This window comes from Colletotrichum aenigma (assembly GCF_013390185.1).
Source record: "Colletotrichum aenigma strain Cg56 chromosome Unknown KSG_Cg56_contig02, whole genome shotgun sequence".
NCBI classification, from domain to species: domain Eukaryota; kingdom Fungi; phylum Ascomycota; class Sordariomycetes; order Glomerellales; family Glomerellaceae; genus Colletotrichum; species Colletotrichum aenigma.
In genome coordinates, this window is record NW_023500908.1 from 1,802,400 (window position 1) to 1,816,232 (window position 13,833).

Consider the following 13,833-nt stretch of genomic DNA (forward strand, 5'->3'; position numbering starts at 1 on the left):
GCGTATTATGAACCGATACCTAAGGTACGATTTAAAGATTGCTTTGATTGTTGCCACTGCGTGCTCACGCTAGACAAAGCATGAGTCTTTCTGGTATTATTCTAGAGAGGAAGAGGTTGGGGTTTAGTACAGAGAGTGTAAGCTTTGGTCGCCAAATCTGGAAGGGGCCTCAGGCAGTTAATCAAGTACAAGCTTTTCCTACGAAAGACATAATTCAACCTTGGGCTTGCGGTGTTTCTTTAAGTCCGAAGTCAGTTTTGAGCTCCTGTCTCAACTCAACCTCCTTCATGAAGAGAGCCAGACCAATGGGGACAACAGCAAACGGAATCAACACAGTCCAAACTCTCTTGAGTGCCTCAGTATACACATGGATGATCTCTTCCTTGAGCACTGGCTGAGAGTCAAACTGCTTAATGAAAACACAGATGGCATGCTCGTATGTGCCATCGTGGGCGAGTAGATCACGTACCGACGCCTCAGGGATGAGATGGAGAAGCTCGTCGAAACGGGAATTGAAGACGGCTGAAGGGATGGCGGCACCCCATATAGCTCCAAAAGACCGCGCGAAAGCCCATGCGGCGGTGGCGATGGCCACATCTGATTCGGGCACCGGCGCCTGGACAGCCGGCAGGGTAGTGGTCAGGGAGAGGCCGCCGCCCAATCCGGCGAGAACTTGGAATACAATCCAAACGGCGGTGGAGGAGTTGGCATCCAGTGTGGTCATGCAGCCGACCGCTATCGACAAGAGGACAAAGCCGGCAACTATGACCATCTTGTAATGTCCGGTTACAGCTATAGCGATGCCGCCGGCCATTCCAGCCGGGGCAAGAGGGATGACAACGGCGAGGAGTTTGACCCCAGACTGCAGAGGGGTGGACTCGAGGAGAATTTGAAAGTATACTGGAAGAAAAAAACTGAGCCAGCTGAGGACGATGCCGTGCAAGAATGTGATGCCGTAGCCCAAAGCACAAGACATGTTGCTGTAGACCCGAAGAGGCATGGTAGGCTCACGGGCGAACTTTCACTGGTGTACACCAAATAATGCAAGCCCAGAAAACCCAACCAGAAGTGGCAACAAGATATGCCATGATTTCCAGCTGTAGGTAGTGCCTCCCCATGTCAACGGGATGAGAATTGAGACGACGGCGCATACGAGAATGAAGTTGCCAGAGTAGTCCACCCGTCCAAGTCGTTGGGCAATTGTGCCCTCTCGTTTGTGATTGACGCGTAAGAAGAGGAAGACAAGGGGGAGGGCGGCCGCGCAAACGGGCAAGTTTATATAGAAGACCCAACGCCAAGTCGTGTTGTCGACGATATAGTCAGGGTACATTAAAAACGGTAAACCCCACCAGCCCCGAAAATCACCCTGCCAACGCGAAACCACCCGACATACGCCAGTTGTCACAAAAATGCAGATTTTGCGGTAAATGAGCCCAAAATTCACGAGGAGTACCTCGATTGGGTGCTTTATTGATTGCTGTATTCAATATTTCGTAGCACCGACGATGATGGGACCCAGAAAGGAGCCTAGGGTGCTATGAACAAATCAGTAATAGTCCTAACATAGACAAGAAGACGGGAACATGAATACAAGAATATCATGACCATGGACACATATTTCATGCGATCGCGCAAAGGGGTAAGGTCGGCGATGATGGTGTCCGTCATGACAAACAGGCCTCCTCCCCCTAAGCCCTGAATGGGGCGCGCGGCAATAAGCATAGGTAAAGAAGTCGATCCGCCGCAAAGTCCACTCCCGAGAGTGAACAATGATAAAGCCACGAGCATGGGAATTCTCCTGTCAAAGATTTCGGCAGCTTGCCCCATCAATGGTTGGACAACGGCAGTAGTGAGGAAGTATCCGTTCATGGTCCAGATATAGAGTGCGCCGCCGTGGAGGTCAGAGACAATGGTTGGTAACGACGTGGCGAGGATGGATGCATCCAAGCCTGTCAGCAGCATAGCCAGACAGAGTCCCGGAAAGACGGCCCAAAAGCGCCAGCCTTGAGTCTTCCAAGGTGTTGCTGGGTCAGCATGACCGTTCTCGATGACTTGCTGATCAGTTGAGGTTTGAGGAGCCGTAAGGTTCCCTAGAGGTTCATGCGGTGTGACAAGTGAAGTCCTCGGGTCTGTGAATTGTGCCATTTGGAGGTTCGGGCGTGTTCTTGATTTTGATTGTAAGTCCAGGCTAATGATGGAATTTTGAACGCGCTTTGGGCTGAGGGCCCCAACGTAGTTCACTCGGGAATAGCAGAGTAATGATAAAAGCGTACAAGGGAGAAAGGGGTGATGTGGCCCTGTACTTATCGATGAGAGATGCGAGCCACATTGTGTGATAGGGCTGCTGGCTGAACATTTTCGGATAAAACCTTTCGTATCGCCTAGAAGTTGGCGAGCCGAAATCCTGCACCAACACTGCATCAATGACAGCAGACTAAGAAAGGATCGACGTGGCTCTTCTGGCCTTGGGGGTAGGATTACAGCCCCAGCTTCGCGTCGACGTGTTTTCGTAGTGAGGCCAACGGGAAGATCTCCTGACTGTGCCGCAAGCAAGCAATCAAAAGTTATTCAACATGAGCCCATTCCGGTTACGCACACCCAGTTCTTCGCGAATTACGAAAACAAGTCCCCTGCTTCCTATTGATCCTATTTGTCGCCATGCATTACCCCACGAAACAGGCACGTCAAACTAGGGAGAAGTGGCAGCACTTCCAAGCCTAGTGAAGGGCAAAGGCTGCTGTTGAAGGGCACAGCAGCATCGCTCAGATCATAGAAAGCAGTGCTGGTCTATTAGAGAAAACATGCCTGGTGTACTAATCTCATTGTTGGTTTTTACCTCAAATGAACAGAACCTAGTGATTTGCGAATTAAGAACTAATATGTAAGAGAACTGGTAGTGTGGGGTTCACACGCCTCAAGAAATATATGCGGACATGAATTTGTGGAAGTTTATTGGTAGCGCAAAAGAGATTAACCTCACGACGGCTAGAAGAGATAATAAAAGCATGAATTACCCGCTTCGGTTTCGACCAATTCCCAAGTGAAACGAATCACTGCCAACTGGAGGTAAATGCTCCGGGCGACTGCCGTTTGCATGCAATCAGCGACCCGTTGAAGCGTCTCATCTTTTCTAAGACATTCATGACGACCCTCGTACACGATGGTCTGGAAGACACGCGAGTCGCAAAGAGGTGCTAGAATTAGCCCCTGTTGGGCGTGTCCGTCGTTGGCACCAACTACATGCACCGTTGGGATCTGGATCCTTTGCGCTGGGTCCGGGATGATGCCTCAGAAGAACGTCGATACTCTGGGGTGCAGCCTGCCCAACGCCTGGGTTCCTTCTCTCGAACTCATTGATTATGGTCGCTGTTCTCCAGTCCTTCACCCAACATTACCCATCTACTTCCGGGATGGCATATCAGGCCGCATTTAGTCGTTCCGTCCCGCGTCGCAGCTAGCTGAGAATGTTGCAGCCAACAATCAACCAGTCAGTGCGAGCGTGAGAAACGTGGAGAAAGCAAAGGATTTGTGAAGGGATACTGGTGATTTTCAAGATACTTTCAGCATTTCCATAATTCACGCAAAGTAGTTGGTGTTCTGTTCTAGTTCGCGAGAGTACGTTTCAACTCCATTTTCCTAGCGAGTTTTACTAGTCGGGCAGTGCTATTTGGCTATCCGAGCAGTATCCACACACACGTGAGTAATCCGCAGCCTATCTCTAAAGCGACTATATTTCCTGTTCTCGTTTTCTTCGTTATTATTACATATTATTATTATTATCCTCGTCATCGTCGTCGTTATCATTATCCTTATTACTACTTCTATCGCTCTTTCTATAATCACGAATCGTAGGGGACACTGTCCGACTAGTAAAACTCTTCCTAAAAATGATGATTATATAATAGTAACAGAAACTGGAGACTATGATAGCAGATGATAACAGCAATGCTAGCCATGGCGGGGATGACAATAGCAAACACATAGAAAATGAAGTTAGTTGCTCTAACTAACGTAAAATACAGTAGATATCCTTTTGGGGGCCCAATTGCGCTTGCAAAAATTACACGACATTTGAACGAGACAAACCTCACGATTGAAGTATTCATATGAAGAAGAAAAGAGACCTTAAGTAATTTGGAATATCAGCAGCAAAGTTCTGATGCGCTGCCACGCCGAAGAACGGATGCTCGCCCACGTGGAAGAAGACTGACGACCCCGCCCATCAACTCCGCAGTGGGACACGCCAGATACGCCATGCAGATAAGCCACCGACGTGCTTATCGAATCGGAGGTCAGTGATCAGCAAGTAGCAATGAGAACCGCTGAGAGGTAAATTAACCCGATAAGAAGCGGCTGGCATCGTTGTAGGTTTGACCGTGATAAGGGCCTCGGACTCTAGATTTCAGACCTTTGCGGCCTCAGATCCTACACTCTTCCAGCAACATCACGAACGTGACGTCTTGACCATTCAGAACATTCTCAATCTCACATCACAAGAACTCCGGAAGCATATTCACGATGTCATTGCGAGGCAAAGCATCGCCCTTGGCCAGGAGACTCTATCGAGCTCAAGTGGCAAGGATGTCGACCACTTCATCTGCGGGGGCTGCGGTCAATGCGACAGCAGCAACCGATGCAGAGCTCCAGCCAGCGATCGCGAAGATGACGCCCTCAAACAAGAGTGCTGTTCTCCATCGCAGCTTGAAAGCCGCGCCGCCACAAGTAGTCTCAGCGAACGGAAAGTACCTAACCTTCTCCAATGGCCAGACCATTCTGGACACGACCTGCGGGGCTGCGGTGGCTTGCATTGGATCTAACAATGAGCGCGTTAAGAAAGCGATGATTGCGCAACTGGACAAGTTTGCCTACTGCAACTCGATGTTCTTTGGGCACCCCATTGGGGAAGAGTTGGCAGATGAGCTGATTCGAGGAACTGATGGTCTCATGTCAAAGGCATATATCATGTGCTCCGGTAAGACGCATGCACTTTTAATCAAAGTATATTCCAGCGTCTCTGACTGTTATATCATAGGGTCGGAGGCAATGGATGCGGCGATGAAGATGGCGCGTCAATACTTCGTTGAAATTGGCCAACCGCAAAGAGTCAAGTTTATCGCCCGAGAAAACTCATACCATGGCACAACCCTTGGCTCACTATCTATGGGCGGCCATATTGCACGTAGAAGTCTCTTCACAGACATGCTTCTACCTAATATTGGTCGAGTATCGTCATGTAATGCGTATCGCGGCATGACTGAGGGCCAGACAGTCGAGCAGTACGTCGAACAGCTGGCTGATGAGTTGGACCACAAATTTCAGGAGATGGGCCCCGAGACTGTCTGCGCTTTTGTCGCCGAACCGGTCGTCGGTGCAGTAAGCTTCCATCGCATACTCTTCGCACAAGTTTACAAGCCTAACTAATGTGCCGAAGGCCCTTGGCTGTGTGCCGTCGGTTCCCGGGTACTTCAAGGCCATGAAGAATGTCTGTGATAAGTACGGTGCTCTTCTGATTTTCGACGGTGAGTAACCGTCTCTCTGGTTGGTCTTGCTTTCACTCACGTCGATACAGAGGTTATGTCTGGCATGGGTCGTTGCGGAACATTGCATGCCTGGCAGCATGAAGGCGTTACGCCTGATATTCAAACCATGGCGAAGGGCCTGGGCGGTGGATATGCCCCTGTCGCAGGTTTGTTGATGAATCACAGAGTTGCCGATGCTCTCACAAGCGGCACTGGGTAAGGGTAGCCCCGTTTTCGTTAGAGCCATCGACTCACATATTCAACAGCGCATTCTCCCATGGACACACCTATCAAGGCCACCCTGTTGGATGCGCCGCTGCTTTAGAAGTGCAACGCATCGTGCGAGAGGACAATCTGATCGAAAACGTTAGACGTCAAGGGGCTCTCCTTGAGAAACTCCTGCATGAACACCTTGACGAACACCCTTATGTGGGCAGCATCAGAGGAAGAGGCCTCTTTTGGGGGGTAGGTTATGACGTCTCCCACTCCCTGAAATGAAGACTGCTAAGATGAATCTAGATCGAATTTGTGTCCGATAAAGCGACCAAGGAGCCATTCTCGCGGTCCTATGATATAGCTAATAAGGTGCATATGAACGGCCTCAATGAGTTTGGTATCAGCCTCTACCCAGGTAACGGTACAAAGGATGGAACTCTGGGGGACCATGTTCTGCTTGCTCCCGCATATACCAGCACGGCGGCAGAAATCGAGGAAATAGCCGCCAGGACGAAGGACTCCATCCTTCGCACGTTCCAAGACCTTTGATTTAGCAAACAACATGAGTCAGAAAGAGGTATTAAACAGAAAGATTCCACGGTTGCAAGCGTTTTAGCTCCCGATACTACGCAAGCCTTCCGTCGATCCCTTTTGACATATCTTAGTTGTCTCTCAGTAATTCATATATCGTCATTCGAGGAGATTCTGTAGATCATTGCATGCCGTCTTGGCCTTTTGTTGGGATATCTGATCCGTTTGAGACATCGTTTGGTTTACGGCTGAGACATGGAGATTCCCGCAACGGCACGAAGCGTTCAGCTGCCCCGGCTTTATGAATCACACCTTTGACTTAAACAGGCAACGTTTTTGCGACCGGTGTCAAGCGCGGATAGTGACGTAGATGCTTTCGGTCAAAAAGTGGTAGGTTCGTTCCAGCGCTTAAAGCACAAGTCCATTTGGAAACGGACTATGAATGCGATAGTGATGTCAACGATGAAGCTTGCTCTCATAGGCAGCAATCAGACTCTACGAACGGTCTTCGAAGCTTCAAGACAAGGACAAAAAGTAAAATTCAAGCCTTCGTGTTCAAATGGATGGAATGTTTCTTCAGAATCAGGGCGGTCTGAATACGACTCGGTCATTTTCGACATGAAGCGACTAGCAATCTCGGGATGAAGTGCTGAATCAGATTCCGAATTCCTGACGAATGTGTCCGCATTTGGAAAGACACCTTTCACGGCATGGAATTTCTGATGTGGTCAAATTTCTCCAACCGAAATATGGGGATATGTAGTTAATCTCTCTCCTCCGCATCATCCGGGGAACTAGTGCATCTTGCTCGGTAGAACTTATGCGATTGTCTGAGACAAAGCTTCAGATTGGTCGCTGATCTTTTGATGTTGCTGAATTACATGTGAAGCCTAAGCTCGTATAAAAACAGTCAAAGGGCGTCTTCCAAACCCCCTTCACAGTCTGATTTCCGTCAATTTTGTGGCCTTCTATTCTACGAGGTCCACTCTCCAAGCAATCGTTCCATTATGTCTTGTCACTACCCAATTACCGAGCACGTGTGCGCTCATGATCCCACAAAGTCGGGAACCCACAAGAAGCGATTGATCGTGTGCTGTGATGGTACATGGAACGACTCGTAAGCTACCCCTGGTGTATTTCAAGGGCCGTCTTGGCTCCTCCCACAAAGAACAACCTCACTGACAGTGCCGGACGTATGAAGGAATGGATCAAACGGCTACACAACCAATGTCAGCAGGCTCTCCACCGCGATCGCGCAAAAATGCTGCACCGGCATGCCGCAAGTCGTCTACTATCACCGCGGAGTTGGCACAGAAGAGTCTCTTGCGGCCAGGACCATTGGCGGAGCTTTTGGCACTGGCGTCCTGACGGTAAGTGATCTTGGGAAACGAGATTCCGCTAAGCATAGGTGCCAGAGACTGACTCATAAATCTGTAGGACATCAAGGATTGCTATCGTTTCATTTGCGAGAACTACAGCCCGGGCGACGAAATTGTGATCGTGGGATTCTCTCGTGGGGCCTTCACTGCTCGATCCGTTTCTGGAATGGTGTGTTCCATTGGGCTTCTCAACAGCTTTGGCCTGAGCAACTTCGGAGCCATCTTCGACGATTACCAAGACTTCCCCAACTGGACCAAGTTCGCTGCTTACGACGAGAAGAAGCATCTGAAGGCCTTCAATCTGACCAATGACTTGCATCGGCAGATGGCGGCCAAGGATGAGGCTGACCATGAGAAAGAAGAGTGGGTTGACAGGTTTGGGTACTTCGACGGAAAGGACATTAAGGACGTCGAGAAGTCCAATTACGAGAAGAATAAGAATCGATTCGACCGTCTTAAGATGATAGGGTACGAACACAATAGGCAGACAGAGAGGTCAGTGGAGGGCAAGGTGCGCAAGATGGTGAACAAGTATCGTGATTACCTCAAAGGCGTAAGTGCTATTTCCGCTGCGTGTGGAGCAAGAGGTTGCCAACTACCTTGGAACCACGACTGACGAAGAAACAGTTCAGAATGATTCACTGTGTGCAAGGAGAGGACGGCAAGTGGGTCCCTGAAGTCGTAAGAGTCAAGGCCGTGGGTGAGTAATGTCCAGAAAGCAGAGCCATTTCCCCATACAGTTTCTTCGGCTATTAACATTGCCAATTTTAGGCGTCTGGGACACGGTTGGTAGCCTCGGTTATCCCAAGATGCCGTGGCGTCTTGATATCGTCCGGCCTGGACGTGACCCCAGAGAGGTGAGTCAAGTAGTCTGGCCTTTGCTTCAAAGTATTTTGACTCAAAAGTGACGCGACATCACCTTCCTAGAAGCTGACTTACTATGTTAGTTGCGCTTTGCTAGCCGCAACATCTCCGACAGGGTTGACTATGCATTCCATGCACTTGCATTGGATGAGTGGCGAACCACATTCAAACCCACTTTATGGGGCAAGGCTGAGGGAAACAAGACAACCCATCTTCGCCAGGTGTGGTTTCCAGGAACTCATAGCGATGTCGGTGGAGGCACTGAGGATAACCGTAACCCTCTGGTCTCGCTTGCGTGTAAGTCATCTTCCAAGTTTTGATATGTCCAATTGTTGAGATTGAAAACTAACTATTCCAGGGATGGCGGATCAGCTCTCATCTATCGGCGTCGAGTTCGTTCCCGAGGAGATGGTTCGCGTCTTCCGATCGGTGGGCTTCAAGAACGAGCCTCGGCAATGGGGCATGGCTATCATCACCAGTCCCGGGGGATTCACGAGTGTGCCTGACAAGGTGTATGATGCAGTGAAGTCCCCCGTGAACTCCTTCATGGGATATAACACCCAAAAGGGAAGCCGTACGCCCGGCCTCTATACTTCCCAGAAAGGTGATGCGCTCGGGGAAACTCATGAACTCATTCATCCATCGGTTCGCATTCGCTACGTGTATAAGGGCAACGACCTGACCGACAAGAGTGAATGGACGTGTCCTGCACTGACCTCGATTGAGAATGGGTTTGAAATCCGTCGGGCGGCAACAGACCGACCAGAGTGGGCCAAACGACCTGGGCCGACTTACGGATTCACCTACAAGACACTAACTGGCAATGTGTCCTCTATTCATGGAGGTATGCCTATCGAAGACTCCATGGTGGTGCCAAAGCAGATGCCATTTGAGGAGGACCTCTACCAGCCCGAGCGCACAGAAGGCTGGATCTGGGAAACCCTGCGTCAGCCTAACCATGAGCATGGAAAGTGGGTCTGGCAGGAACTTCCTGCGGGAGGAGAATTGAGCAAAGACGAGCATGGGGAGAGATGGGTCTGGAAAGAAATGGACCCGATGGTTAATGGAGGCGAGGTTAGGAAGGTTGATGATGGAGAGAGGTGGGTCTGGGTCAACACAAAGCGCAACATGACCCTCCACGAGGAGCAGATCGGCATGTGGGAGCGTCTCTACATTAGGACGACGAAGGATGAGGTTGAGATGGAGCAAAGAAGACGCGCTAAGAGCGCGAACTCGAAGCCTGAGAAGGACGCCAACAAGCCCAAGTCTGGCTTTTTCGGACGCACCTTTGCGCGCATCGGGCGCGTCACCAAGGCCGTTGGCACCGCAGTCACTGCCCCGGTCAGAGGTGCGGCATATGCCACTAAGCAAGTCACCAACTTCGTCGGCGACATGCTATCCACAAGGGTAGCATCCAAGAGGCAAGTCTTGGGACTCACGAAGAAGAGGAACCAGGGTAGCTACGGTTATTATGATTTCATCTCATGGCAGCACGGAGATTTGAGGGAGCGCCGGAATCTCTCCAACGGGGGAGCTTGAATCATAGTCTCAACTGAAAGCTAGACTCAGTAGTTTGTTTTCATTTGTTAATCATTTTTTTTTGAATTTCAGTCCGCCGTCCCATCGTGTCCTTGCTGTGTAACGTGTCTATCCAGTGCAATCAGTCGATAATTTCTCGGGATTCAATTTCCTGTGATGAATGGCAATGTCACGGAAAAGGCGTATAACCGAAGGACAAAGTAGCTGACCCTTCAATAATTATGCAAACTTGCATACGGACTGTTTCCTCGTATAGCCCCAAGTATCTCTGTATACGCGTATCCCGCCGGCTATCCTAATTTGAACCCGCAGATTTGAAAACGCCCAGCCGTATACCGTAAAGATGTGGCTGTGTGAAATATTTAACATCGTACAAGAAGCGTTGATTTTGGCCGCAAAGATCTTCTTTGACAATTGATTTCTTTGCTCCAGACAATTTCAAAATGCTTCGTTTAGCAACTTTATTTACTTTTATCGCCGCTGTCGTCTTGAGCATTGCGAGTTTAGCTCGCGCCCAGGGCTTCTGTCGCTGCGGTGATCCAAGCTTTCTCGCATTACGTCGCGTCAATATCAGCAGTGCCCAGCCAGTTCAAAATTGCACTCCTTATAGTCGGTGAGGAAATCAAATCAAGCTTCCATAGGTGCTGACGGTATAATCAAGAGATTCTCGATGCTCGAGGGTCTGGTGAGCCTCAAGGTGTCTCTCTGTCATTTCAAATTGCCATAGAACGCATGATCGCAAATACCACCGAGATCACTACTCAGTCGATCATCTATCCCGCTAGCTTCGATCAGAACGTCTCCGTCGGCGTGCAGAACACGGTCGATACCATTCGCCGTGGCCTACAGGCCTGCCCCAATTAAAAGTACGCTCCATTGGGATACTCCCAAGGAGCAACAGTGGTTCTAGAAGCCCTCGGAAAATTGGACCACGAGACAACAAAATCCATCAACGCTGTTGTGCTCGTTGGGAATCCCTATCGCACACATGGGCGGACCTCCAATGTCGACAGTCAAGGACGCCCCGATAATCGACCTCAATTCGGCATGTTCGCTGCTCAAGCAATACAGTCAAACAGAACTTTTCCCAACTATGATGATAATCTTGACCATAGCGGTAAGGTCCGAGATATTTGTTTGGAGGTAAGCATTCGATGAGCACACATCTTAGCCAAGATCTAACAACTCTTGATAAGCACGATCCTGTTTGTGCCCCTGACCCAGACTGCGATTGCCAACTGGCGAGCGACCATTTGTCGTATGGGCTAGTCCAATCGGTGCAGGATCTTATTGCCAGCCATGTCATGTCGCGAGCCACTTGAGAGCTTTACAGTCCAGGCAATTTTGGCACTTAGTTGAAAAAGTAGCAGGCCAATCGAATGGAAGATGGGATAGAGCCTTTTTAGAGCATGAAAATCAAGGCACCATCTTGGGATCCCAATAATATCTCCAGCACCTCTGACCCAACGCCTTCACAAAGGGTACCAGCGCGTATTATATTTCGTCCTATTAATTCAAACTAGGTTGAAAGATATTAGCGAAGCTCAGATCTAGAGACCACCTAATTTCCGACGTCTGCGTGGCTGTCCGTATTTCCTTCATCCACAAATCCACAGTTTGGCGTCTTTACTTCGTTCAAGGACACGTGTTGATGATAATAATAAGAGAGAAACAAGAATAACGATGACGATGACGATACTAGAAACGAAGACAGATAGGAATATTTAAAAGCTTTCGCCGCATGCCACGAAGCATACAAAACCTCACTTTGCCGGGCACGTAGCGCGGTGCTGTCTGGGCGTCCCATGACCCTTTTTCCGATAGAAATCAAAGTTTATGGTGCACGGTCCTCTTCAATGGATGGAGACGTTGTCTCTTATCAGCTCTTCAACAACCAATTTAGCCGCTGGTGAATGCGATAAGGCCTTCTGCACATCGGCAGTTCTTATCGACTGCTGCTATCGCAATTATCAGCGGCTAAATAGCTTGGAAAGACTTTCACAAACACTGATGATTCACTCATTGCAGTTGATAATATCTTCATCTTTCTTCTCAAACACTGTATCATTCCCCATTGTGATATTGATCTTCCATCGTGCTGCTCATAATGTCCCACACTCAGAAGAGACAACGGGCCTCGCAAGCCTGCGATTTCTGCCACTCGAGAGGCCTCAGATGCCGTCCCGGACTGGCGAGGTTTGGTCAGGGAAAACAGGCACGAGAGAGCTGTCTCAACTGTAATGACTATGAGATCGAATGCACAATGAGCCGGCCTATCCGAAAAAGAGGACGAAAGCCGGCGGTCGCAAAGCCTCCTGCGATGCAGGGCCACGGTGGAGAAGGACCCGTTGGTGGATTCAAATCATTCTATGCCATTCGCCGACTGATTCGAATCTACCGCGATACGATGTATCAATGCTAGTAAGTTTTGTCTTGCAGTCTGCAGGTCATTATGCGGGTGCTAATCATGGCAGCTTTCCGTTCCTCTCCGAAAAGGATCTTGAGGTGCGCTGGGAAAACGGCATCAGCGACACCGATGGGCCATCGTACGCATTGCTCATGTCGCTCTGCGCCGTCAGTTCCCAAATGGCGGCCATGAATGCAGTCTTTGACGACACATTGCTTCAAGGCATCTCCATCCCCGATAGCGAACTTTACTTCACGGAAGCTGTGTCCAATATTCCAGTTCATATCCCCCAATCGCAGAACCTGGACTATCTGCGGTCCTTCGGGCTGTTGGCTGTCTACTCTCTGCGCCACGGAAACCACAGCGACCTTCACCGGTACCTGGGCCTCTATCACGCCTCAGTTGCACAACATGGCTTTCACGATGAAAGTCGCTGGCCCGATGATATCACGACATTCGAAGTTGACGATCGCCGACGCCTCTTTTGGTGTGCCTATCGACTGGAGGTCCATTCGGCATGTGTCCTCGGACACGTCGTGAGGATGCCGGAATCGCAAGTATCAGTTCTCTATCCTCGCATCACTCCAGCGATGGACCCGGAAACACAGGCCTGGACTGCCGGGTGGGACTACATCACAGACCTGTTCCGGCTGTTGGAATACGCAATATTTAGCCTTCACGGCTGCAAGAACCGGAAGGCCGTGCTGGCCGTTCTTTACGACAAGCCTGCCCCGACAACCCTGCTGAACAGTCTAGCCCAGCTCAAAGCCAATAAGTCTCGCATACTCCTGGGCTTGACTGAAGCAGATGGGGAGTTCCAGAGTAACCGCTGCAAGTATATGTCAGTCCAGATCACTTGCACAGAGACGCTTGTCAACATTATGGCCCTTCTCTATTGCCAAGCACCCGCTCAAGAGGTCATGACTCTCGCCAATAGCTTTCTAGAAGAGGTAATCAAAACCCCGCTCATCATGTTCAAAGTGGCAAGCATCCAGATTGTGCATCAGCTTCTCGGGGTGGGCCATATGCTTCGCAATGCCTCCAGATACGAACATGGGGTGTATCGCACTGAAGCGAAACGGTTGATCACTTTCCTGGGGGATTTGGTCAAGAACCTGGAACACGACATTCCCTCTGCAGCTGAAGCTGCTGAACGGCTTCTTGAGCTGGCAGAGGCCACTTCTTGAGTGTGCCGTGAGCATCGTCAGAACTGGAGTATTAAGGATTGGAACATTTCAGATGCGATGAAATCTAGTATGGCTGCAGGCGGCATGCGCTTGATGTTATCTCAGGCTTTATTAGAAGGACACGGAAGCAGTATTCTAGACGGTATTTCCTCCAATCTTTAGTGTAACATTTGTAAACCTCAAACCATCCA

The 13,833-nt window shown here is 49.8% G+C and overlaps 5 protein-coding genes across 5 annotated transcripts; 3 read left to right on the plus strand and 2 right to left on the minus strand.

The window, feature by feature from the left end:
• Positions 1–214: 214 nt before the first annotated feature.
• FUS6-3 (Efflux pump FUS6) lies at positions 215–1,000 on the minus strand (the record flags this gene model as incomplete). Its single annotated transcript, XM_037317768.1, has 1 exon — positions 215–1,000. One exon carries the CDS (start codon positions 998–1,000, stop codon positions 215–217), a length of 786 nt encoding a protein of 261 aa, XP_037182814.1.
• A 483-nt stretch (positions 1,001–1,483) lies between these two features.
• aclA (MFS efflux transporter aclA) lies at positions 1,484–2,145 on the minus strand (the record flags this gene model as incomplete). Its single annotated transcript, XM_037317769.1, has 2 exons — positions 1,484–1,535; positions 1,592–2,145. 2 exons carry the CDS (start codon positions 2,143–2,145, stop codon positions 1,484–1,486), a joined length of 606 nt encoding a protein of 201 aa, XP_037182813.1.
• Positions 2,146–4,581: 2,436 nt separating this feature from the next.
• On the plus strand, positions 4,582–6,284 carry CGCA056_v002512 (putative aminotransferase; the record flags this gene model as incomplete). Its single annotated transcript, XM_037317770.1, has 6 exons — positions 4,582–4,972; positions 5,033–5,373; positions 5,432–5,519; positions 5,570–5,735; positions 5,786–5,984; positions 6,039–6,284. The coding sequence occupies 6 exons, from the start codon at positions 4,582–4,584 to the stop codon at positions 6,282–6,284; spliced, it is 1,431 nt and encodes a 476-aa protein (XP_037182812.1).
• A 989-nt stretch (positions 6,285–7,273) lies between these two features.
• Positions 7,274–10,048, plus strand: CGCA056_v002513 (Uncharacterized protein; the record flags this gene model as incomplete). Its single annotated transcript, XM_037317771.1, has 7 exons — positions 7,274–7,383; positions 7,468–7,636; positions 7,704–8,198; positions 8,273–8,345; positions 8,417–8,502; positions 8,593–8,806; positions 8,868–10,048. The coding sequence occupies 7 exons, from the start codon at positions 7,274–7,276 to the stop codon at positions 10,046–10,048; spliced, it is 2,328 nt and encodes a 775-aa protein (XP_037182811.1).
• A 2,263-nt stretch (positions 10,049–12,311) lies between these two features.
• On the plus strand, positions 12,312–13,642 carry CGCA056_v002514 (uncharacterized protein; the record flags this gene model as incomplete). Its single annotated transcript, XM_037317772.1, has 2 exons — positions 12,312–12,469; positions 12,523–13,642. 2 exons carry the CDS (start codon positions 12,312–12,314, stop codon positions 13,640–13,642), a joined length of 1,278 nt encoding a protein of 425 aa, XP_037182818.1.
• Between the last annotated feature and the right edge of the window lie 191 nt (positions 13,643–13,833).